This window comes from Orycteropus afer, unplaced genomic scaffold (genome assembly GCF_000298275.1).
Source record: "Orycteropus afer afer isolate SDZICR_OR568_19922 unplaced genomic scaffold, OryAfe1.0 scaffold00112, whole genome shotgun sequence".
Taxonomy (NCBI): Eukaryota; Metazoa; Chordata; class Mammalia; order Tubulidentata; family Orycteropodidae; genus Orycteropus; species Orycteropus afer.
Window position 1 is genome coordinate 5,844,227 of NW_006921699.1, and position 24,041 is coordinate 5,868,267.

At 38.7% G+C, this 24,041-nt stretch overlaps 2 protein-coding genes across 2 annotated transcripts in view; one reads left to right on the forward strand and one right to left on the reverse strand.

Moving 5' to 3' along the window:
- Positions 1–4,346, reverse strand: part of CDKL3 (cyclin dependent kinase like 3) — a 99,002-nt gene extending 94,656 nt beyond the window's left edge. The window contains exons 1-2 of the mRNA XM_007943760.1: positions 4,182–4,346; positions 1,378–1,572 (exon numbers count right to left, since the gene is read on the reverse strand). Coding sequence (XP_007941951.1) covers positions 1,378–1,572; positions 4,182–4,346 — 360 coding nt within the window. The remainder of the gene's footprint in view (positions 1–1,377; positions 1,573–4,181) is intronic.
- A 4,850-nt stretch (positions 4,347–9,196) lies between these two features.
- On the forward strand, positions 9,197–21,222 carry UBE2B (ubiquitin conjugating enzyme E2 B). The gene is made up of 6 exons (XM_007943761.2): positions 9,197–9,240; positions 11,117–11,197; positions 12,676–12,701; positions 16,849–16,938; positions 19,752–19,840; positions 21,094–21,222. The coding sequence occupies exons 1-6, from the start codon at positions 9,197–9,199 to the stop codon at positions 21,220–21,222; spliced, it is 459 nt and encodes a 152-aa protein (XP_007941952.1).
- The last annotated feature ends 2,819 nt before the right edge of the window (positions 21,223–24,041 follow it).

Sequence of the window (24,041 nt, forward strand, 5' to 3'; positions counted from 1 at the left end):
AATAAAAGGTCACAGCCTTGAAAACCCTATGGAGCACAGATATACTCTGCAATACATGAGGTTGCCATGAGTCAGAATCAACATGATGGCACCAATGGTGGTGGTGCCTGCATCACTTACTAGTAAATTTGTTTTTGAGGCTTTTACTGTTGAGCTATTTCCTGAATACATATTAATTTTCCAGAAAGCAGAGCTCTATTAAAAATAAGAAAAAGCACAGTCCCATAAAAACCTGCTGAGCTAAGCACTAGGCAATGCTAAAGGCAACGCTAAAAATCAAAATAGCTTACCTTTTCTCTTTTTTGGTTTTTCGTAAGTTAAACTACAAGGCCCTACACATCTCAGTCACTTTGTTTCTCCTTTCTTCCCCTAAGATATCCACAGCTACTGTCAATCCCATGGCCAAATTTTTAGTTCCTACCTCCACACCTCCCTTCATTTGATCATGTCTCCATCAAGCTATGGCTCTGAGTTTCAACATCTTAATGAACTTTCTCTAATAAAAAATACCCCAGCTGAAAGGGATCAAAACTAGAGATCTAGAATAGAGTGGGAGGAAAAATGTAGAACAAAATTCAGAAACAAAAATGACCAGAATTACTGGTCAGATAGAGTCTGGTGCAACTCCTAAGACTATGGCCTTGGCTTACCCTTTGGGCCTAGAAATAGACTCACTCTCATGGACTGGCTCCCAGCCCAACAGTAAGAAGACCTACACACATGACACCTACCCCAGGGTGATGCACTCACCTACTCCAGGGAGTTGCACCCCTTAGAGTAATCAGCCATGAGATACCAGAGAAGTAGCATTCACATAGAGGAAAAGCTCTCACATAGAGGGAAAGCTAGACAGACAGAAGTGCATAGTTAAGAAAGGCACAGGGAGGGAGTAGTCACAGGGATGGGAGAGGCGGAGAGTTTATTATGGTTAGGAATGCTAATTGGGCTGGGAAATCAAATGTACACAAACTGTTGAATGTAAAACAAATTTGCTCTGTAAAGTTGTACCCAAAGCACAATTAAAAAAAAAAAAGTGCCCCAAATGATAGCTGATTCTTCTATTCCTAACTGCTGATTCCTCCCCTTGAGCATCACATACTTGGTTTGCCCTACAGTTACAATTTTTGTGTGCTCAGTAAATGTTTTCAGTTCCGCAATCAAATTATGAGGTCAGTAATAGTAAGATCAATTTTATTTATTTGTATCTTACCTCCTACCTCCATTTTAAGATATCAATTAGAGAAATTTAAATTAAAAGCAAATTAATATTTATATTAATATTAATTACAGTTTTAACCTTCATAAAATAGAACATTGTTTAAAGGACATTTATAATTCATATTCACCCAACACTTTGGTATATTCTGAAGCACTTACATTATTATTGTGAAGATATTCAATTGCTCGAAGAATCTGGAAGAGGTATTTTCTAAGTCGTTTACTCTCTAGTCCATGACAATAATGTTGCAATTCATCTAATACTGTGTGGTCAATAAATTCAAACACCAAATGAATTTTCTTTTTCTGTCTAAAAACTTCAATCAGGTTGACCAAGTTTTCATGACGAAATTGCTATTGACAAAAGAAACACATTTTTAATAAATTATTTCATGCACAATAATTCAAACACCTATCTAACTTTTAAAAAAAGCAAATAACCTCAGCTTCTTTTCCTTCATGTATTTCAACCAAATTTTCTCAGATGATTTGTTTATATTCTTATTTTAAGGAAACTTTTAATCCATTTCATGATCAGTATTTATAGAACAAAGTGAGATATATTGCTTTACCTCAAATTGGCACTTGATTACTTATTAAAATAATTTAATGTACTGTAACGCAACTCGCTAAGAGATATATTGCTATCATTTACCTTGGTTTGTAGTTAAATTTAACATCTGAAATTTAAAAGATTCTTACGTTTCAAATGCACAGATTTCCACAGCATTGAGTATTTGATTTGAATTTACAGAAATTAATTATTCTCTGATTTTGGTCCTAAACTCTAGATAGTAAATCATAAGTTTTAGGTGGACATGTTTATAAACTCATCAGTCTGAAAGAGAAGAGTATCAAAATGTCTAGAAAGTCTTGATAAGGTCTCTCTTCAGATATGTGAAAGATAATTATTTATGATTAAACTTCTATTGTCTGTACTATTCTATTAAACAACAAAACATTTTATAATGGTAGCAATTATTAACAATGACAGAATTTCAAAATGTCAAAAATATGTACCAACTTAAAAAACAAATGAGGTTTAACATGCTTATTTTATTTTTCAACATACTGACTTAATTACAACCAATTTTGAAATAATGTAACCATTTATTAAAATTATCAAAAATATTCATCTGGCTAAATATTAAGGGGTAACAGTGAATTCATTAGAAAATCACATTATAATGAAAAAATATTTTCCGTTATTCCACTGGCATAATGTCAATTTTTCCCAATTCTCTGCATTAATACAAACACTCAAAACAAACTCACTGCTGTGGTGTCAACTCATAGCGACCCCTCCTTTTGTCTCTGAGGTGACATCTCTACAGAAGTAGATTGCCCAATCTTCCTTCCGAGGAGTGGCTAAAGTCCTTAAAATACGCCTAATAGAAAAACATGCCAAAATATAGTACCAGATTTCTTTCCTATTTTTGATTTCAATTTCCCTGGTTGGCAAGATAGCGGAGTACTGCAGTGACAAAATGCTGGCAGCAAGAGAAAGAATTCACTGTCTCTAGACACTACTCTGGTAGCATAGTGCCTAAGGCACTTGACTGCTAACCAGAAGGCTGGCGGTTCAAACCCACCAGCTACTCCTTGGAAGGAAGGTTGGGCAATCCTACTCCTGTAGTGATACTGCCTCGGAAACCCAAGGAGGGGTCGAGTCGAGTCTCGACGGCATATAACAACAACAACAACAGACACTACAAATTAATCCTTCAACCAAAGAAAATTATGGGTTTCCTAACCAGTCTTTGTTTTGAAAGGTAAAGACAATGGAAACAGTGAAGGGTTAATATTAGTTAATAACCTAGGGGAGATCACTCAGGGGTGAGAAGGCAGGTATTTTCTCAAAGGACAAAACTCCTGGAAATGCTCTATTACCCCTTTCCAATTTGATTAATTTTGTTTTTCTCCATTACCTCACAACTTTCCTACAGATACTCTCACTAGTTATTCTAACCATAATTTATTTAATAAAATTTTAAGAGATAAAAATTTAGTTCAAATTAGGTCATTATAGAAACCTTTTTGGATTAAGAATGTTAACTAATCCAAGACATCTCTCTAAGTGGAGTTAGACTATGCCAAATTAAAAATTCTACATTAAGGCAATGAGAATAGTTAAGGCATCTCAAAATAATTTTGTATAATAGTTATACAGTAGAACCTATGAAAACTGGAACCTGTATAAGGTGTAAACCTGTCAGAGAATGAAAACTAAAATCTTTCCCATGTAACAGACAGCAATACAAAAGTGGTGACTGCACTGTCAGAGGCAGAAAACTTGTAACACTGAGAAAAACAAGGCAGTCCAGCCAACTTCCAGTTCTCACAGGTTTCACTTTAATAATAATTAGATTTTCATCTTTGTGTTCCTAGCATACATCTATATCTATATATAGATATATATTTAATGATTAAGTACAAGAAAACAATCAGCTGAAGTGCAAGAGAGTTACAGAACAAGAGAGATTGTCCAGGAAAAGGCCTTCTAACCAGCTGATGTACACAGTTCCCTTAATAACAGGGACTGTCTTTTACATCTTTACCAGAAACAAACCAAACTCACTGCCATGGAGTTGGCCCGACCCATAGTGCCCCCTCTTTGTGTTTATGAGGTGGTATCACTAAGGAAGTAGATTGTCCAATCTTCCGTCCCAGGAGTGGTTGGTGGGTTTCAACCACCAGCCTTCTGGTTAGCAATCAAAGGCCTTAGTCACTACGCCACAAGAGCGCCCCACATTTGGCACGGCTTTTGTTAAATTATACATAAGCACATGCATCTTGTATCACTATAAAATTATAATACATAGAAAATAAGCAGGATATCACAATTGTTTTTCTATTACCTCTTAGTACCTGTGTTAACTGAAGTATCTTAGGTTTTTTTTTTTTTTTATTCCCCAACAATTTATCTTTTGATTTATAGAACAATTAAGGCAAAAGAAGCAAACCTTTAGAAACTTTATTTCTCTTGTTGCAATTTTGTTGACAGATTTTTCTGGTTTCTCGTAAAATATCTTAATGGCCACTATCTGCCCAGTAACCTTATGTTTACACTTCATGACTGTTCCATAACTTCCCTCTCCCACTTTTCCAAGGGTTTCATACATCTCCATTTTCAAGTCTGGCTTCTACTTCTTCACAGAAATAAAGAGAAAAAATGTTAATTGTTTATATTTTTTTTATTCAATCTAGATAACGCATTTCCAAAATAAACCCATACGTACAACTATAGAAACATAGACAAAACTGAATATTTTCCACAGAAACTGTCTTTGAGAACTATGGCAGCCTGGTAGTAAGACGTACCTGTAGGGCTCTAGACCTTACTAGAACTTACCCGGCTGCCTCGGTCATTCCCATCACTGAGGTTCACCTACTACGTCCCACCCACCCATCAAGCGTAAGGTCCCCCCACACTGCCGGTCATTCCTGCGTCAATTATTGGTTCCCCACACTACTGCAGTCGCCCACATATCAGGCCCCGGGACCCAAGAAAGCCCAAGTCCCGCCCGCTTCTCACATCCGACGTCTAAAGGTCTAGGATGGGAGTCACGCGCCTCACCCCGCTGTCGATTTGGTGTGGCAGCGGCCACCACCTCAACCCATTCTGCAATCCTGTGGGCCTGACTCCACGCAGTCCCACTCCTGCAACCCGACACCGACCCTCCTTTGCCTGCGAATCCAGCCAGTTCGCAGCCGCCCGCTACCATGGCAACAGAATAGCGGGCAGAGCACTCGTCTCCTGGTGCGCAAGACCGGATCATCGGTTTGGTCCCGACCCGGAAGGAAAGTGAGAAAAAGCGGAAGGGGCTCCTGGAGCGCGCTAAAATGGAAGCTTGCTTGGGGATCCGTTGGGGGGTTGGTGGGTTTGGCTTCGTTCAAACTCAGGGCTTCTTCACAAGGTTAGTTTTGAGTGGGATGAGGATATCCACATTTTGACAACAGGGTGAGCGTCTGCAAATCTGCTAGGGAGGGGAGCCGAGGCAAACTTGTCAGGCATGCGTCGCGGACGCCACCAGATCGGGGAACAACAAAAACAAACGCGTTGCCCTCAAGCGATTCTGACTCAGTTACTCTACAGAACAGAGAACTGCCCCCATCGGGTTTCCAAAAATGTAAATCTTTAGGGAAGCGGACTGCCACGTCCCGCGAAGTGGCTGGTGGGTTTGAACCGCTGACCTTTCTGTTGGACTAGCAGCTAAAAGAATGGCTGTTGACATTAAGGTGTGACAGTTTGTAAAGTTAGACTTCCAAGGCGTATGGTTTGGTTTTGGCTAAGTTACCTAACCAAAGTTACCTAGCTGCAATAATATTCCATAGACCTGAATTTGTCCTCGGTTATTAATATACAGCCTTGAAATGATGATAACTTAAGAACATTTTGTGAACACTTAGTATATGTTTTAAAATTTTGGTGGAGTAGTGCTTATGGCATTTGACTGCTTACCAGAAGGCTGGCGGTTCAAAGCCACCAGCCACTCCTCAGAAGGAAGATTGGGCAATCTATTTCCATAGAGATACCCCCTTGGACGGCACATAACAACCACCACCACCCCCTCGGAAACCAAGGAAGGGTCCGCTACGAGTCGAATGGACTGGACAGCAGTGAGTTGGTTATGGTTTTTGGAGTAATCTGTCTTTTAAAAAAACTCCATTACACGTTAAAACTGCCACTTTGTTAAAAGGCTCTGAAGAAAATAGTTCAAAGAATTCTACCACACACGTAAAAGAAGGACACAGAAACAAGAGGCTGGTGTTTAATTGCTTAAGAACTGGACATGTTCAAGTGTAGTGACAGCTTACAATAAATAATTAGGGTATAGGTTAACAAAGTGCCTAGGGAATACTGTCTTTCTCAGGGTTTTAGGGTTTGTTTTTTTCTGTAAAATGAGTTGAGGGTTCAAATTTTACCATGCTTCCCCTAATAAGGACTAACCCTGTTACTATCTAATACATACCAGCCTAGTTCTTGTCACCCAAAATACACATTTAAATCACACCTGGAGAACTTTTAAGAAGTCCTCACGCCTAGAAATTCTGATTTACTTGGAATATGGTAAAGGAATTGGTATTTTAAAAGCTCCTCTAAGTGTTTCTAATATGCTGCTAAGGTGTAGAGATTGTGAGTGGGAGAAAGAGAAATGACCATGGTTTTCATTTCCACCAGCAAAATATTCAAAACCTTCTTTTCCTTTTGAAAAGTTATTTAACAGTATTATAAAGTACTTTGAATCTATGAATGTTGTTGTTGTTGTTATGTGCCGTCGAGTCGGCCCCGACTCATAGCGACCCCTCCTTGGGTTTCCTAGGCAGTATCACTATGGAAGTAGATTGCCCCATCTTCCTTCCGAGGAGTGGCTGGTGGGTTTGAACCGCCAGCCTTCTGGTTAGCAGTCAAGTGCCTGAGCCACTATGCTACCAGAGCTCCTCAAAGTAAATCTTATAGTCAGCCCAGACTTGCTGTAAGTATGTATTCAATATTTATTGTGGATTAGATATTTGTAAAGGACAGAGCATGAATCAGACTGGTCCTTGCCTCAGTCAGTTTATAGTGTAGAGCTACAGAATTGATAAACTAAACAATTTTAGTTTAAAACTATTCTTTGTGCAAATAATAGATTATGGCAGTCCTGGAGACCCGGACAACCAATGATTCTTGCTTATACATTACTCTCAAGACTATGAAGAACCTTTATGGTACTTGTCAAAAGTATTACTCGTTTAGGAAAACCACATACAGTTATAAATTACTAGATAAGTGACATAACAGGGACTGAAAAACAAACAAACTCAGCCTGTTGTCTTCAGCATTTCACTGCATGGTACCCTACCCAGCCTGTCTTACTTCCTAGCTATAGATGGGATGCCAGGATGGCCAAAAAAAAAAAAAAAAAGTCAGTTTTTAGCCTACAGAGTAACATTTGTGAATGAATAGCAAGATTTATCAAGATTAGGCCTGACTAACTTGATCAGTTATGAAAAGCTAGAGGAAGAAGTCAGGATTTGAAGAAAGGGAGGTACCAGGAAAGTTAATCCTTTGTGTCCTTGGAACTGTGAGCAAGTTGAAGACTGCAGTACAAAGGTCCTCACTTCCCCCATCTTGAGCTGAAGAATTTGCCAGAGGTATAGGAAAAAGTACTGAGAGTCATTCTGAGCAACAAAGACCTGGAGCCAGAGGAGTCCTGATGATGCAGAGGTTAAAGCGCTCAGTCGCTAACCAAAGAGTGGGCAGTTGGAACCGACATAGCCTTGGAAACCCTATTGTTGTTGTTGTTATGTGCCGTCGAGTCGGCCCCGACTCATAGCGACCCCTCCTTGGGTTTCCGAGGCAGTATCACTGCGGAAGTAGGATTGCCCAACCTTCCTTCCGAGGAGTGGCTGGTGGGTTTGAACCGCCAGCCGTCTGGTTAGCAGGCAAGTGTCTTAGCCACTATGCTACCAGAGCTCCCTGGAAACCCTATGGGACAGTTGTATTCTGTCCTCTTGGGTTGCTATGAGTAGGAATTCCACAGCAATGGATTTTTTGTTTTTTTTTCAATAGAGGGAGGAAACTCAGTGAATAGAGGAAATGGCGGTAAGTGGGCTCATTTGAGCCATACTTGCTAGTGTAGAAAGCCAGAAATGAGGTTATCTCAGGCTAGCTAGATAATCCCTGCTCATGTTAGCACGATCTGCAAATCTGAGTATTTGTAGATGTTTGTAACAGCCATCGCACCCTCGCGTTTCTTGACAAATAGGATATTCTACCATAGTTCAATCCATGGATTCTTGACACAAACCCTAAAAATGAGAGAACCATATAGGAAAAACAAAACTAATTCCATGATGATTTTAAACAACCGTGTAGAATTTGTACACCTTTCTTTTAGATTTGCCCAGAATTTCCAATTATGAAAACCCCACCTAAAGGAAAAGGTTATCATCACTATAGATTGCCCAACCTGCCTTCCGAGGAATGGTTGGTGGGTTTGAACCGCTAGCCTTCTGGTTAGCAGTCAAATGCCTTAGGCACCATGCCACCAAAGCGCGTTTGGGTGACGTTAAGGAAGCAATTCCAGGGATTTTGTTTCGGGTGAGCCTCAACATTCAATGTTGCACTTAGTAGAAAATCGAGCAGGCCCCCTTTGCCTCATACCCAGATTGATAAACCACTGAACCGACCAGAGTGAATTTTTAGTCCACATTATTTTGGGCTCCGTTTTAAAGATTTAGGAAGTAATACAAACTTGCTTCCAGCATGACCTCTTCGATAATGTGGTCCCAGTATCAGGGACAAACTGGAGGAAAGACTAATAAAAGCACTCAGCCTGGTAAATTTAGGTACCCGCTTGGTGATGGTGGTGGTGGTGATGGTTATGTGCCCTCCAGTCGGACCCGCTTGGTAGACTCGGCTGAAGCTGATTCAGGAGACGCTCCCACGTGATCCATTCTGATCGCGTCATAGGGACACGTGGTTCTAGATACTTCACCCCTCCCCCTCAGAGATGGATTGTTGACAACGCTGCCCAAGTCACGTGACCTTACGTCATTCCCACCCCCTTCCCCTGAAATCTCTGGCCCCGGATGCGTCCCTCTGTCCCCATCCGGCCGAGGCTAAACCAGTTAAGGGGGGAAACAGGGTGGTGTTTCGGCCATAATGGCTTTTAATAGAATGGCCCCGGGCTAAAAGAACATCAATTTGGCGATGATTTCAGGAAGTCAAAATGACAACAGTCTCTGCTGAGAGGTTCCTGGAACAAGCTTTCTTACGTCCCGCCTTCGCTCACCTTCTACCTCTCCCTTCACTTTGTGGTACTGGCGGAGGGCGGAGGGATCTGGAGGCGGCGGAGGGAGACGTCATTGCAGAGTTGTTTGTGCTGCCGCGGCGGCTGTGACCCACGGTGACTCGGCCGCCGCGCCGGGGGGTGGGGGGGGCTTGTGCGGGACTCTTTTCTTTCAGATTGACCGCGGGGCAGCTGGGAGCATGTCGACCCCAGCCAGAAGGAGGCTCATGCGGGATTTCAAGCGGTAAGGGCCTTCACCTTCCTCTGGCTGGCTGCTCCTCAAAGCTACGGAGCTGTAGGGCGGAGACACCTTCCCTTCCGATCGAGGGGAGCCCGGTCTTATTCCCTGCTCCACTCCCTCTCTTGTTACTCACTGGCAGGGTTAGGAATCTTGATAGCTCCCCCCGCCCCCCAAAAATAGGTGGCTGTCGGCAGGCCTAGGGTTCCTTGCTGCCCACTTCGGCCAGCTTCCGGCCCAAGCGCTCAAGCCTTATTCTCCGGCCCCTGCACCGTACTGCGCCCCTTTTGCAGTCCCCGCAAAGTGAGCTGTATTGCCGAGGTTTGTTCGCCTGCTGCACCAGTCAGCTTTGTTCGGCTGCGGTCTCCTTGAGGGCTAGGGGTTAGGATAAGCCCACTACCCCTCATTCCTTTCCTTTCTTCAGTGAGGGTGGGGTCTTGAAGCACTAGGTTCCGAGGTTGCTAACCCATCCCCCGAAACCCGACTCTGCCCCCGCTCGCCTGAAAAGACCTTGAGAACTGGCCCGGAGGCCTGGGCCTCGGGCTGGCACCGCTGGCTGCCAGTGCCTTCTCGTGTAGAGAGCCCTATCTGTAATTTCCAAATCCTTCTGGAATCATGCCTTCTTTCCGGCAAGCACTAACTTGATAGTCCCTGGGCCTCCGTTTGTAAAATGAGGTTTTGTTAGGTGTTGGGCTAGGAGAAAATGACTTTTTCAGCTGCTTACTTATTAGTGAATACTTTGAGGTATGGAAAAATAAAAAGAGATGAGAAAACTTGACACCGTGATCCTTTGCACAAGCCACATTTTTTGGGGAGTATAAAAGGCTAACTGCTCAGGAAGTAACGTTTAAACTTTCCCATTATAAAGCTTTAGGTGAGACGTTTAGAAACCATTGTTTCGGGCTTTGCCCAACTTAAGTCTTCCGGAGCCGCTTTAGGCGTCTTAGCAGTTCTGTAAGGGTCTTTCTTATTCATCATGGCTTAATTTGGTTAAAGTTAACTAAAAAACCATTTTTTGTGGACTAATGGACAAATACCACATGATAATTCTCTTTATATATACACACACGCTTATATTTAGGTGGTATAGTTTTTAAAAGAAAAGTCTCTTTGGTACAAAAGTTCTGAAGTTCGAAATTAGTAGAGTTGAGATTAACTCGCATGACTGAAAAATCAAATAATAAAACTTGCAGATCATGTCCTTTGTTCCCTTGGTTCAATACTGCTTTTCGCTGATTTAATTCTGCTTTGAACACATGGCCCCTTTGGTAGTTTTCCAAGGGTCTTTGGGTTACAAGAATTTGACTTTGTATTGTCTCATGGTTTGCCGGCTATGATTTGGTTGTTAGTACAGAGCTGTTTAAACCAAACTGAAGATTCAGATAACTTTAAAAGCCATTGCTAACTGAAGCAAATGAGATAAAATCACTCTTTTTTAAAATTGATTTCCTAATTAAAAGAGTATGAGCAGTTGCAGCCCTTTAGTGTTTACATTAAGGTTTTGTGTGTGTGTGTGTGGCACACATACCTTTTGTTAGGAATCTAAGTCTTTGCATATTTAGAGCAGCAAATTGGATTCTGTAAAACTATTTTTGCACTTGAGTTTTAACATCAGTTCTTTAAGAGAAGAGTATTGAAGATATTTGAAGAGAGATGAATCCCAAACCCTTTAGACTTTAAGAATATTTGCAGAGGTATTTAGTAAATCTATTAAATATTGATTTTTTTATAATCACAAATAGTTCATTCCAGTTTAGCACAAAGACAAGGAAATGAGTTTAGTTTGTGTCGCCTAGTATGATGAAGAGAAAGTAAGTGTTTCATTTTATCTCTTTACTGACCTTAATGTTTAACTTTTAAAGTTACTACTTTGGATTCCTAGGTTGCAAGAGGACCCACCTGTGGGTGTTAGTGGCGCACCATCTGAAAACAACATCATGCAGTGGAATGCAGTTATATTTGGGTGAGTTCAAAGTTAGAACAAATAATAGGTGTAATTCTTAAGAAAAGTGAATGTGTGACAGATGTTTAGGAAATGAGACTGAGGTGAAATCAAGGATCGTAAGGACAAACTGCAAGATAAACTAGGAAAATAATTAAGAGTTTTGTCACATAAAATTTATTTGTGGTTCAACATTTACATACTGGTTTTAGAGTCATTTTGAGTCTTACTGAAAAATACCATTTGAAACTAAATTGAATGGCATAAGAAAAGAGAAAAGATACAGTATTTTGTACAAAATGTACCAAGCAAATATTTTCCTTGTATTTTGTTGCAACTGTGAAAAGTCTTGGAACCAAAAACATTGAGAATTTCCACTGTGGCGAGAATTTAAATGAAAATATTTCACAGCTCAGTGTGAAATAACCAAATGAGCCATTTGCGAAACAGTCTTCTTAAATATTATATATATGTTTTTTAATTTAAATGTTCCTTATGTCTTTTTTTTTGTGTTCCCTGGACTGAATCTAAGGAGCTCTGGTGGCATAGTGCCTAAGGCATTTGACTGCTAACCAGAATGTTGGTGATGTTGGTGGTTTAAACCCACTAGCCACTCTGTGGAAGGAAGACTGTGTGATCTACTACATAAAGATTTACCACCTCAGAAACCCAAAGGGGGTCGCTATGAGTCAAAATGGACTCCATGGCAGTGAGTTTGGTGGGTTTTTTTTTTTTTTTTTTTTTTCATTTTTCTTTCATTCTTTTTAAGCTAGGGTTTTGCATTAAAATTTAAAATCCAGGTTTGTTTCAAAGGAATAGTTTGATAAAAAAAATCACTTGTAAGAATGTACATCAAAGACTAGAAAGAAACAAAAAGCAAACGAAATGCACTTTTAAAGTGATCGTCCGTTACGTAGAGACTGTACCATGGGTTTTTGAGATCCTGAATGTTTTTTGCAAATAATAATTAAACCATACTACTGTTTAGGAAAGCTGAAATTGGGATATGGAGGAGGTAAGGAAAAGATCAGAACAAAAGGAAATGACTTTCTTGGTAACATAAGCCACTCCTAGCCAACTTGAACAAGAATGATTACTGGAAACTACTAACTGTTGAAAAACAGTACCCTTTGGTTTGATGTCATAATTAGACTATTGATTACCCTCTTAATTGGTGTAAATTTTTCTCTTAAATACACACATATTTACAAAATGACTGGTGTTTATGAATTAAATTCTTGTGCTAAAATCATGACAAATTTATTATAAAACCATTCTAAAAGGAATGCTCAGAAAATGTAAGTTATTCTTTATGCCTTTATCTTTGAAAATCTGGACTTAAGGTGGTATTTGATAATATGGGAAAATTCCACAAATCATTAGATTGAACCCTTCTTTCTCTGTTGGAGTTAATCCTTTCCATTTTTGAAGATCAAGAAAAAAGCAGATTTGATTGAATTGAAGAGCTTAATTTTAATCAGAAATCTTCTTGTTTTCAGACCAGAAGGGACACCCTTTGAAGATGGTAAGTTATTCTCAGTATGCTTTTTTTTTTTTTTTTTAAAGTATTAATAGGATACTTTTAAGTAGGAAATTGTAGAAGTAGTACATCTACTTAAAACCATTTTCGATTGTTAACAGGCTAGGTTAAAACGAAATAAACTTGCTGAGGATATATAGTTCACAAAGGCTTTTTTTCCCACATCAGGTTGATTATTTCCATTGCTGGTTCCCTCTCTTAGGTTGAAATTTGGCTGTGGAACTGTAAGCCTAGATGGCAGGATCCAAAACACCAAACCAAACCCATTGCCGTCAAGTCGATTCCAACTCATAGCGACCCCCATTGGGTTTCCTAGGTGGTGAATCTTTATGGAAGTAGATTGCCCAGTGTTGCTTCTGAGGAGTGGCTGCTGGGTTTTGAACCACCAGCCTTCTGGTTAGCAGTCAGATACCTTAGGCAGTGTCCTACCAGAGCTCCTTAGATGGCAGGATGTTGTTATTGTTATTTGCCCTCGAGTCGGATCCAACTCCTAGCAACCCCTCCTTGGGTTTCCAAGGCAGTATCACTACTGCCCAACCTTGCTTCCGAAGAGTAGCGGGTGGGTTTGAACCACCAGCCTTCGGGTTAGCAGTCAAGTGCCTTAGGCACTATGCTACCACTGGCAGGATAGAAGTTGAAAATCGTTTCTATTTAGATGGCCTTGTAGCATGCTAAAGATGTTCCTGAAGTAAACATGAAAACAATCACACTTTTTTTTTTTTTTGGTAACCTATATTGATAGTGTGATGAACTAAAATGAAAATGGTTCTTAAACATACATAGCTCCCAGTAGCTTCACATACAACTAGCATTTAACTCATAAGTAGTTAACATTCTGCATAATTTTTTTTATTGTGATTTTATGTATTTATAAAGCAGGTCTGTTTTACTCTCAACAGTTCATGCATATTTGCTTTCACAGCCCAATTATAATCCTAACAATACAAAATTCTCCTCCCATCCCTTCCCTGTGACTACCCTTTGCCTGTGGCCTTCTTATCTGTGCATTCCTGTCTGTCCAGCTTTCCCACTATGCAAATGATGCCCTTCTGATGCTTCCTGGTTGATTGAGCTAAAGGGTACATCTCCCTGGGGTAGAGGTTCTGCTTGTAGGCCTTTCTACTCTTTGGCTGAGAGCTAATCCAAGAAAGTGAGTCCAGTTCCAGGCCTGAAGGATAACCCGAGGCCATAGTGTCGATGGTAACATTCTGCGTGATCTTTTGCAAGTCAGGTTAGGTATCCTCACCAGGAGCCAGGAAAATAAGGAAACTAGTTACAATATATAAGTGAATTTAACAAATTTATTTTAACCAAGCACTTAGGTTTTCCCTAGTTATAGCACACATGCAAAAAGGGCCTGGAGGCATCTTCTCACTCCTCTAACCTCACAAGAAGGAGACAGAATCACCATCAAAAGCCTGAGGCTTCTAATTCCTATGAGGCCAGACATGCTATCACCCTCCAGTTTGTTCACCAATTCTGACACCAGCCATCTCTCCCGGGGCATTCACTACTTATCTGCTGGGTTCTTTAATTCCTTGTAGTGGCCACACAGAACTCACAAACAATACTCAGATTATGGGTTTATTAGGGAAGTAATAGGCTACAACTCACATTCAGAAATGGGCTCAGGACACAGTTCTTTGATCAGGTCAGTCTCCCCTCAGGCATGCCTCTCTCGCCCTTGGCCTCTTGGCCTGGCCTCTGCCCTGCTCGGGTAAGTATTACAAAGCCCTTTTAGCTCAGCTGATAGGTGTACCCCACTCCACCAGCAAGCCTCCTGCCCAAGGGTACTCAGCTTTCTCACTGTGGGCTGGTAAGGTTCCCACTCTGTCTCATGCCTCTTGGTTCCACTGCCGCCATTTTTCAGCCGGGTGTCTCTGCCAAGGAGATCCAGCACAGGTATCTCAGGTCCAAGCACACACTACACTCCAACTCCAGCTCTTCTGTTTTGATAAGAGTGAGATCCCTTTTTCTACCTCTGTTGTTATGTGCATACTACGGACCCGACTAGGAGCAACCCCTCCTTGGGTTTCCGAGGCGATAATCACTACGGAAGTAGATTGCTCTATCTTCCTTCCTAAGAGTGGCTGGTGGGTTTGAACCTCCAGCCTTCTGGTTAGCAGTCAAGTGCCTTAGGCATTATGCTACCAGATCTCCTATTTCTGCCTCTAGGAAGGCTCATTTTAAGCCTGCCAGAGTGACAAAACTAACCATTCCCAACATTAGAGTTCCATACACCTCATTTGCATGTTCCCTGTTGGCTCTGGTAGCATAGTGCCTAAGGCATTTGACTGCTAACCAGAAGGCAAGGAAGATTGATTGGGCAATCTACTTTCATGGTGATACTGCCTAGGAAACCAAAGGAGGAGGGGTCCCTATGAGTCTGATCCAGTTAGATGACAGTGAGTTTTGTGATAACACATCATAGTCAAAGTGTGGATGAGGAATTGAAAGAAGTACTTAACTATTTCAGCTTTCAGGAGGGGTCCCTGTGAGTCTGATCCAACTAGATGGCAATGAGTGAGTTTTTTTGATAACACATCATAGTCAAAGTGTGGATGAGGAATTGAAAAAAGTACTTAAATATTTCAGCTTTTTACCCTATACCAGGGGTTCTCAAGTGTGGTCCATGAACCACGGGGGTCCATGTGATCAAAACTGTCTTCAAAATAAGTCATTTACATTGGTAATACAAAAGTAAAGGCAGCTAAAGCTGCACCTAAGTACTTTAACATCTTGGCACAAATCAAGGCAGTGGCACCATACTGTCTTGTAGTCTTTGTAGTTCGAAAGGATACTAATTTCACTTAAAAATGGCTTGATGGAACAGTAAAAATTGATAATAAATTCCAACCCTTGTCTGTGTGATAATATATTTGATATACAACCTCTACAACATTTTACTAAATATGCGCCTCAAGTCTTAGTCAAATGAAGTCAGAATGATTTTTTTTTAGGCTGAAAAGGGTTTTGTTTGTTTGTTGCATGTTTTTAAACAGTATTGATGAGGTAAGGGAAGAATTTTGTAGAAACAATCTGGAATGGTTTAAAGTTTAAGTCCCAGCTGCCTGAGTATGTCCAAGAGGCTGTAGTGGGAAAACCTCTCCAACCATCAGGTGGGTTTCCTCAAGATAAAAGTTCCTTGGATAACTGAATAAGCCCAAAAGAAGTAAGGAAGACAAACACAAATTCATTAATAATGTTTATTTCAGGGAATTGGAATTGAGAGTTTAACATTTAACAGATTGCATTACTACAAACGCATGATTTTATAAATGCTTGTGTCTCTAAACTAAAACTCACTGGCATGGAGTCGATTCCATCTCACAGTGACCCCCGTAGGGTTTCCAAGGCTGTAGATGTTTATGAAAGCAGACTGCCTCATCTTTATCCCACAGAGCAGCTAGTTGGTGGTTCGAACCACCAACCTTTTGGTTAACAGCCAAATGCCACTGTACTGCCAGCACTCCTTACCTGTGTCTCTAAACCAGAAACAAACTCACTGCCATTGAGTTGACTTCAGCTCCTTCTGAGGAGTGGCAGGTGGGTTTGAACTTTCAGCAATCTGGTTAGCAGTCAAGCCCTTGAGGCACTATGCTACCAGAGCTCTCACATGTGTCTCTAGTGACCATTAAATAGATGGAGACAGACCAAAATGTCTCTTAACCAGTAGTAGGCAGTTACAGTAAAGTTTAACAATTCTTGGCATATTCAGGTGAAAGCACTGATGTGGATACAAAACAGACCTTTCATATTAGCCCCTGTGCTTCCAATCTGGGTCCTTTGCCATGTGTTAGTAAGCCTCTCTGAAAATCCTTTCACACCCCACATTTCTCGTACATAAACTGGTTCACTAAATGTGTATTTTAAACCTTGGTCACTAGGACCAAATTACCTCCCAAAAATGTGACAGTTAACATTCCTACCAGTAGCACAAGAAAGTGCTTGCCAGTGCTGTGTTATCAGTCTTCATAGAAGTATGTTTAATATGTTTTATGTGCTAACAAAATATGCATTAATTTTTTGTGGTTGTGCAAAAACTAGTATGAGGGTGGTGATTCATTGATAAAGAGGTTAAAAAGTTGTGCCTGGCTTTACCATAATCATTTTGGTTTGTTTTCTACCTTAGGTACTTTTAAACTAGTAATAGAATTTTCTGAAGAATATCCAAATAAACCACCAACTGTTAGGTTTTTATCCAAAATGTTTCATCCAAATGGTAAGTAGCAATTTATTAGATTTCTTTAAATGACAGGAAAAACATAGTTGTTTCCCTTCTTTTAGGTCTTGCTCCTTCTCACTGTTAGGCCCCATTTCTGGATGTTGCTTCCATGTATTGTTAGCCACATTTTCATACCAGGGTTCCAAAATGGACATAAAATTATTTTAATAATTCTGATTTAAAAGTAAAACATATTTGTAGAAAATGTGAAAGATACCAAAAGGATTTTGCTACTTATAATTTTAAAAGCATAATAACGCTGGGTTGGGCAATCCTACTTCCGTAGTGATTCTGCCTCGGAAACCCAAGGAGGGGTTGCTATGAGTTGGGGCCGACTCGATGGCACATAACAACAACAACAACAACAACATGTGTGTATATATATTCTTTTATGATAAGAACATTTTTTCTTATTAAATATTCTTCATAATTTTTAATAGCTGTAAAATGTTCTATGTGTTTACCATAAGTTAATAATTGTTTAATTGTTGGTTTTTCAGTTGTTTTTCGTTTTTAACAAGTACTTTAAATATTGTTGAAAATAAATCTTTTCAAATGCCCATGGTTTACTTCCTTAGAATAAAGTTTTAGAAGTAGAATTACTAGGTCAAAGCATTGTATATGTCTAAGGCTTTTATTATCGTTTTCCATACTTTGCCTTCAAAGGGTTTATCCCATTTTTTACTTTGAAAAGTTTATTTTATTACTATTCTTAATAACTGGTTGTTAATTAACACTTGTGATTAAATTTGCTCTCCTTTGACTTCTTGCTATTTGCTTTTATTACATTTATATTCCTAGATTATAAATTACCAGGTGAAAGATTTTCCTGTTTCTAAATTGGGCTCATTTGAATATGGTCTTTCCCCATCAGCTGACTGATCTTTAGTGAAAACATTTTCAGGGGTCCTTTTGCCTATGTTTTTAGTACTACAGATTTGATGGGTTGGCTACCAGACAAACAAAGCTAATTACCCAGAGGAGAGGTATGTTTGTCTGTGTCTGGAATCAAGGTAACTTCCCAATAGTAGATTTAATCTTTTTGGTGCTTCATTGCTGTGAAGTTACTTTTTCCTTCCAGCTGCCTTTATTTTTTTAAAAACTAAGGTTTGACTTTAGTTCTCTTTTGGAGAATTCCCAACTTACCTCTACTTACTCTCCATTGAAGCTTTACCTGGCTTAGTCTTGATATTAAATCATCTGAAGTTATTGTAAAGGAGTTCTTTAAATCAAGGTTACCAAAACTATAAAATGTACAAGGGTGTATGTATAGGGCTAGCATTATCAACTTAAGCAAATTTACAGGGAAACAAATGTAGTGGATTGTTTCTTATACCTTCTTATTCATAGCGTGAGTTCACTTTTTTTTCTGGTACGAGTTTTTTATTATTTGACTTTCTAGTTTACTATTTTTAGTGTCTACTGGAATGTAATTCACATATCATACTATTCACCCCTTTAAATTATACAATTCAGTGTTTTTTAGTGTGTTCACAAAGTTGTACAACCATTACCACAAATAATTTAGAGCATTTTCATCACTCTCAAATCCCCATAACTATTAGCAGCATACTAAGTTTAAGTACTGAGCACAGAGACAGAACCTGAGGCCATGGGAGTGAGTATGATTCCCCAGAGGCTGTATACAGAAGGAAGAGGCCTAGAGTAGAGCTCGGAGGAATCAACAGTATTTAAGTATGATTTGCATCTCCTCCCAAAAAAGCCTCACTTACTCCTTTTTTTATGTAGGGTGACCTGTCTTGCTTCATGAAGCTTTCCAGAATTTAGCAGCCTATAAAATTTAAAGGAAATTTTAAGTACTTCACTTAAATTGTTTAAGTACTTTAGTACTAGCAGAAACGTTTATAGTTTGAACGCACCCAAAGGTACCATAAGAGTTTAAAAAAAAATTTTTTCTGGTTATAAATGGAGCACAAAAACAAATTATAAAATATAAGAAAAGGGTAAAGAAAATAAGATCATTCTTAATCCTACTATCTACAGATAACCACTACTTGCATTTTGGTACTTAGTTTTACAGATATTTTTGTGGCTGCATATATTTTAAATAAAAACATTCACATAAATTTTTTCCAGAGTAGAATATATAATTGAAAATTTATTTAAGGGAATAAATTGTGGATGTCTTTTTATATTAATAAATACAGGGTCAAAATCAAACTTAACGCCCTTGAGTCAAACCTGACTCAGTGACCCCTCAGGTTTCTGAGGCAGTATCTATCTCTATGGAAGTATATTGCACAACTTTCCTTCTGAGGAGTGGCTGTTGGATTTGAACCACTAGCCTTCTAGTTAGCAGTCAAATGTCTCAGGCACTACGCCACCATAAATATCTCTGGTGGCTACACTAATATTGGTTATATGAATATACACCTATTTATTTAGCAAGGTCCCCTCTTTATAAAACAAGGAAGTTTCCAGTTTTTCACTCTGAGAGATAGTATGACAATGAACCTCCTTAGATAAAACTTTGTGCATATCCATGATTATTTCCTTAAACGAACAACTTTTTAAGCTTTATTTAAGAATATTTACAAATGTGAAAATTAAATGGATTTACTATATGATATGTGCTAAAAAATTTTCACTCAGCCTCCTGATGACAAGGTGTGCCATAGAAACCTTAATTTTAAGATTGGTTTTCCTGTGAGACAGAAAGGTTATATACTTTGGTTATTGCCTAATATTCAGATCTTCTGACTAGGCCAAGCATTCTGTTTGTGGTAATGATTTTTGTTAAAAATAATGATGGAGTTAATATGTAACTAATTCTAGTATTGTATTTCCAGTGTATGCTGATGGTAGCATATGTTTAGATATCCTTCAGAATCGATGGAGTCCAACATATGATGTATCTTCTATCTTAACATCAATTCAGGTAAGTGTGTGTTAGGATTCTCTGGGATATAGTACTTTATGAGTGATCTAAAGACCAAGTAAGCAAAGTCTTCCCCAGCACCCAGGTAACCAATGGCAGAGCTAAAACAAGAACCATGATTTTTCATCTATAACTGGTTTGATTTTTCATTAGTGACACATTGGATTAAATCCAGTCTCTTTCCTGATCATGTGTAAGTGAAGTATTTTCTCAGGTCAAGCTTTAATTATTTAATAAAATTTATTTTATTTAATAAAATTTAATAAAATGCCGGTGAAATACAGGATCTATGGAGAAGAGTGAAAAATCTTCTTGAGGAGGGAAAAAGATTATTGCTTGGAAAACCATAGAGACCTCAAACTGCCAAGTGCAGAGAAGAATCAAGCATGTTGCCCTAGCCAAGAAATCCTATTTTCTAAGAAAAGATTGCCAAAGCAATCTGACAGTTTTTCAGTGTGGACCTTGAAGGACAGTTTTGGAAGAGAGGTAGAATGAAGGATCTTTTAGTTACATGGATTTGAGAGTAGCAGAAGTAACATTCTGTTTTTTGACTTTAAAAAATTCCATCACACTCCTAATTCTATCATCTTAAAAACATTGTTTTCAACTTTACTAAATTGTTCCTTTGCTGCTAGGTGTATATATATGTTTTGTTCATTAAAGGAAATAAAATTCATCACCCAATATGCTGTCAGACATTTGCAGAGTAATCACAGTAATAGGATTTAACTTTGGAAAGTGTTAAGGAGCTCTCATGGTGTAGTGCCTAAGGCATTTGACTGCTGACCAGGTTGGCAGTTCAAACCCACCAGCCACTGCAGAAGGAAGAATGGGCAATCTACTTCCATAAAGATTAACTGCCTTGGAAACCCAGAGAGGGTCGCTATGAGTCAGAATTGACTTGGTGGCAGTGAGTTGGAAAGTGTTAGTTGCTATTTTAACCTAATTAAGCTATTTTTCTTCTGGTTAATGAGGAAGTGTTAGTATGCTGAAGAATGCAGTTCTACTTTATTTGGAATTAGAGGGTCGGTAATTGAGAGCTATTTGTTTTAGAAGTGTAAGTTCTTAACAGTAGGAACCCTCATTATATTATTGTATCAAGTCATTTCTGAAAGTACTACAAAAATATGTAAGAAATACTAATCTCTGCCACTGAATAATTTGTTGTTACTATACTTTTCTATGGTACATTTCTGATCACTTGCTAGTAAAAAGAATAAATCTGCAAGTCTTTTCTCCCCTCTTTCTTGTAGTCTCTGCTGGATGAACCAAATCCAAACAGTCCAGCCAATAGCCAGGCAGCACAGCTTTATCAGGAAAACAAACGAGAATATGAGAAAAGAGTTTCGGCCATTGTTGAACAAAGCTGGAATGATTCATAATAGACAACTGGTCTGTTAAATCTTTTTCATCATTGTTGTGTATAATTTACCTCTCCGTAGAAAGGCTAACAAATTTTAAGTGCCACAGGTTTTAAGGATTCTGCAGAAAAAAAAAAAAAGTCCTTCAGTTTAGAACCTACAAAAGCTTGTGTATCTTGATTAATGTACTTTTTATTGCATGGTATGAACTAAGTTATTGCTACATAAATTTGTAATATATCCTGTTTGTATTTTTTTCCAAGTGTATAATGTTGGTGTGGAGTTTACATGACAGAATATACACATTTTGTAAATCTGTACTTTTTTCAAATATTGAATGCCTTATTTTTGAATTCTTTAGATTTTTAAATTGGAGAAAAGCACTTAAAGTTTTTTATATATGAATATTACATGTAAAGCTGTTAAAATACATAACTTCAGTGCAAGAGACTTTGTCACTTATTTCCTTATCTGTGTAGGAGGGGTTAAATAAGTCTCTAGCTTTCCATCAGTTAATGATAGTGTCATTTCCAATTTCAAGAGAAATGGATTTATATTTTATCAAGAAATTCTTCAAATTTGATTCTAAATACCAGTTATAATTTCATATTTTAATTTGAATGTACCTATATTTTAATTGAGCAATTATGTACATAACTGGTTTGATTCTCTCTAGTTCTGTATTTGGCCTCTTGTTAAGGTTTTTTCATGCACTACTTATTGTTAAAATGTACCTTCTGCAGTTAGCACCTCTACCATAAGTAGAGAGCTGATGCAACTTACCTTGCTGCTTGGAGGCATCTTCAATAGGTTTTTATCAATGAAGAAGAAAGTAAGACCATAAACATTGAACTAAAATTCATGCACCACTGTTAACAGTGAATAAGAATTGGTGGCATTAGTTTGAGCAAGGCAGATGGTTGCAAGGAATCTTGGTATAATTTATACATTTGAAATCTGCCTTTTACTGCAATTGCTATCTGTTATTGTGGGAAAATGTTAAACACCAGGGTCTGCTGAGTTGCTTTCTCTTGTGGAGATTTTTTTTTTTTTAATCTCCTAAGTTGTATAAATGTTGTACTGAGTTTATTGGATAAATTTAAAACACAGTATTGTAGAAAGCTGAGACCAAGCTATCCTATGCCTTCAAGTAGTATAGAAAATGGAAAATATGCTAGTAAATTTTGTTGCACCATGTGTGTAGTCTTTCTGCTAGTTAAAACAGCTATTTTAACTACAATTAAAACCCCAAGAGTTTTTTGTTAAATCAGTACTAGCTTAGAGGATAGTAAACTAGCAGATTTTTCTTTTGGAAGATTGGTGGTGTAGTGCCTAAGGCATTTGACTGCTAACCAGAAGGCTGGCTGGCGGTTCAAACCCACCAGCCACTCCTCGGAAGGAAGGTTGGGCAATCTACTTCCATAGTGATACTGCCTTGGAAACCCAAGGAGGAGGGGTCACTATGAGTCAGATCCAACTCAATGGCAGTTAAGTTTGGTTTTTTGGAAGACTGTTACAGGATGGCAGTGTCTACAACTTCTATTCATTAAGCAAAGTGTGACACTGAAATGGGTAAGTGCTGATTTTTGATTCAAACAGGAATGCTGACTGGAATTATGGAAAAAAAAATGTTTAAAGGTACTTTTTGCTCATATTAAAGGTGTGATGCTTTTATAGTTTAGCTTCACAACAAATTAGTTTCTATAGACATTTACCCCAGTGACTGACTCTTAAATATACAGTATCTATGAGGAATCTCCTCTTAATTTCATTAAATGCTATTTGGATACTGCTTCAAAATCCATTTTTATCCTTAACCGATTTTTCCTTCCCCTATTTAAAATTGGAACATGTCAGGTATTGCTAGGTAACTCCAAGGGAGCAGTACATCTTATGTGGAGAGATCAGTGATCAACATATGTAGCAACACTCATACCTAGTTCATGTTCACCCTGGAAAAAAATCCTTAGGATGGTTCCATTTCTTAAAACTTCCAGTTTTTTCTTCAGCTTTGGAACAGATTTCCTATTTCATTGACTGAGTACCAGATGTAAGCCTTCACATTTTAACATGTCATACAAAAAATGATTCAGCTTTAAATACTTCGTTAATGTGTGATGTGGGACTGAGGTATTTATTTTCAGTGTGAGTTTATACAGTTGACTTTGTTAAAGTTTAAATGCATGTATGATGTAATTCCTCTAACAATAGCTCTAACATACAGCACTCTGTTCCAGGCACTGTTCTAAGCACTTAACATGTATTACTTTATCTCAAAACTCAAATTAACCTTATGAGATACATAGGTACTATTATATTGCAGATGTGAGGAAACTTAAGTACAGAGTTACTAAGTAACTTTCCCAAGGTCAGGCAGCTAGTAGTAAGAGCTGGGATTTGAACCCAAGCAGTCTGGTCTTTTAACGTGTAAAGATGGCAGCACAGATGTCTGCCCTTCTCATTTCACACGGGGGCAGAATAAAGATCAATATCAGCACAAGGCTGATTCCTGTGCCTGGTCAGACATACGTCCATCCTTTTTACTAGTTCTGACACAAGCAGTGTCCAGCTCATAGCACTCTCCATTTCTCTGCTGGCTTGATCATTTATTTCAGTGGCTGCACTGAGCTCACAGATAATATGATTATGGGGTTTAGGGATTTATTAGGGAAGTGGCAGGTTATAATTCACAATCAAAAATGAGTCAGAATAGTTCTTTGGTCAGGACAGCTGCTTCTCACCTGTTTCTATAGGCAGGCCTCTCTCTAGCCCTTGGCTTCCTCTCTGTCCTGCTCAGGCAAGTTTACAAAGCTCTACCTCTGCCAATAATTGTCCAGAGG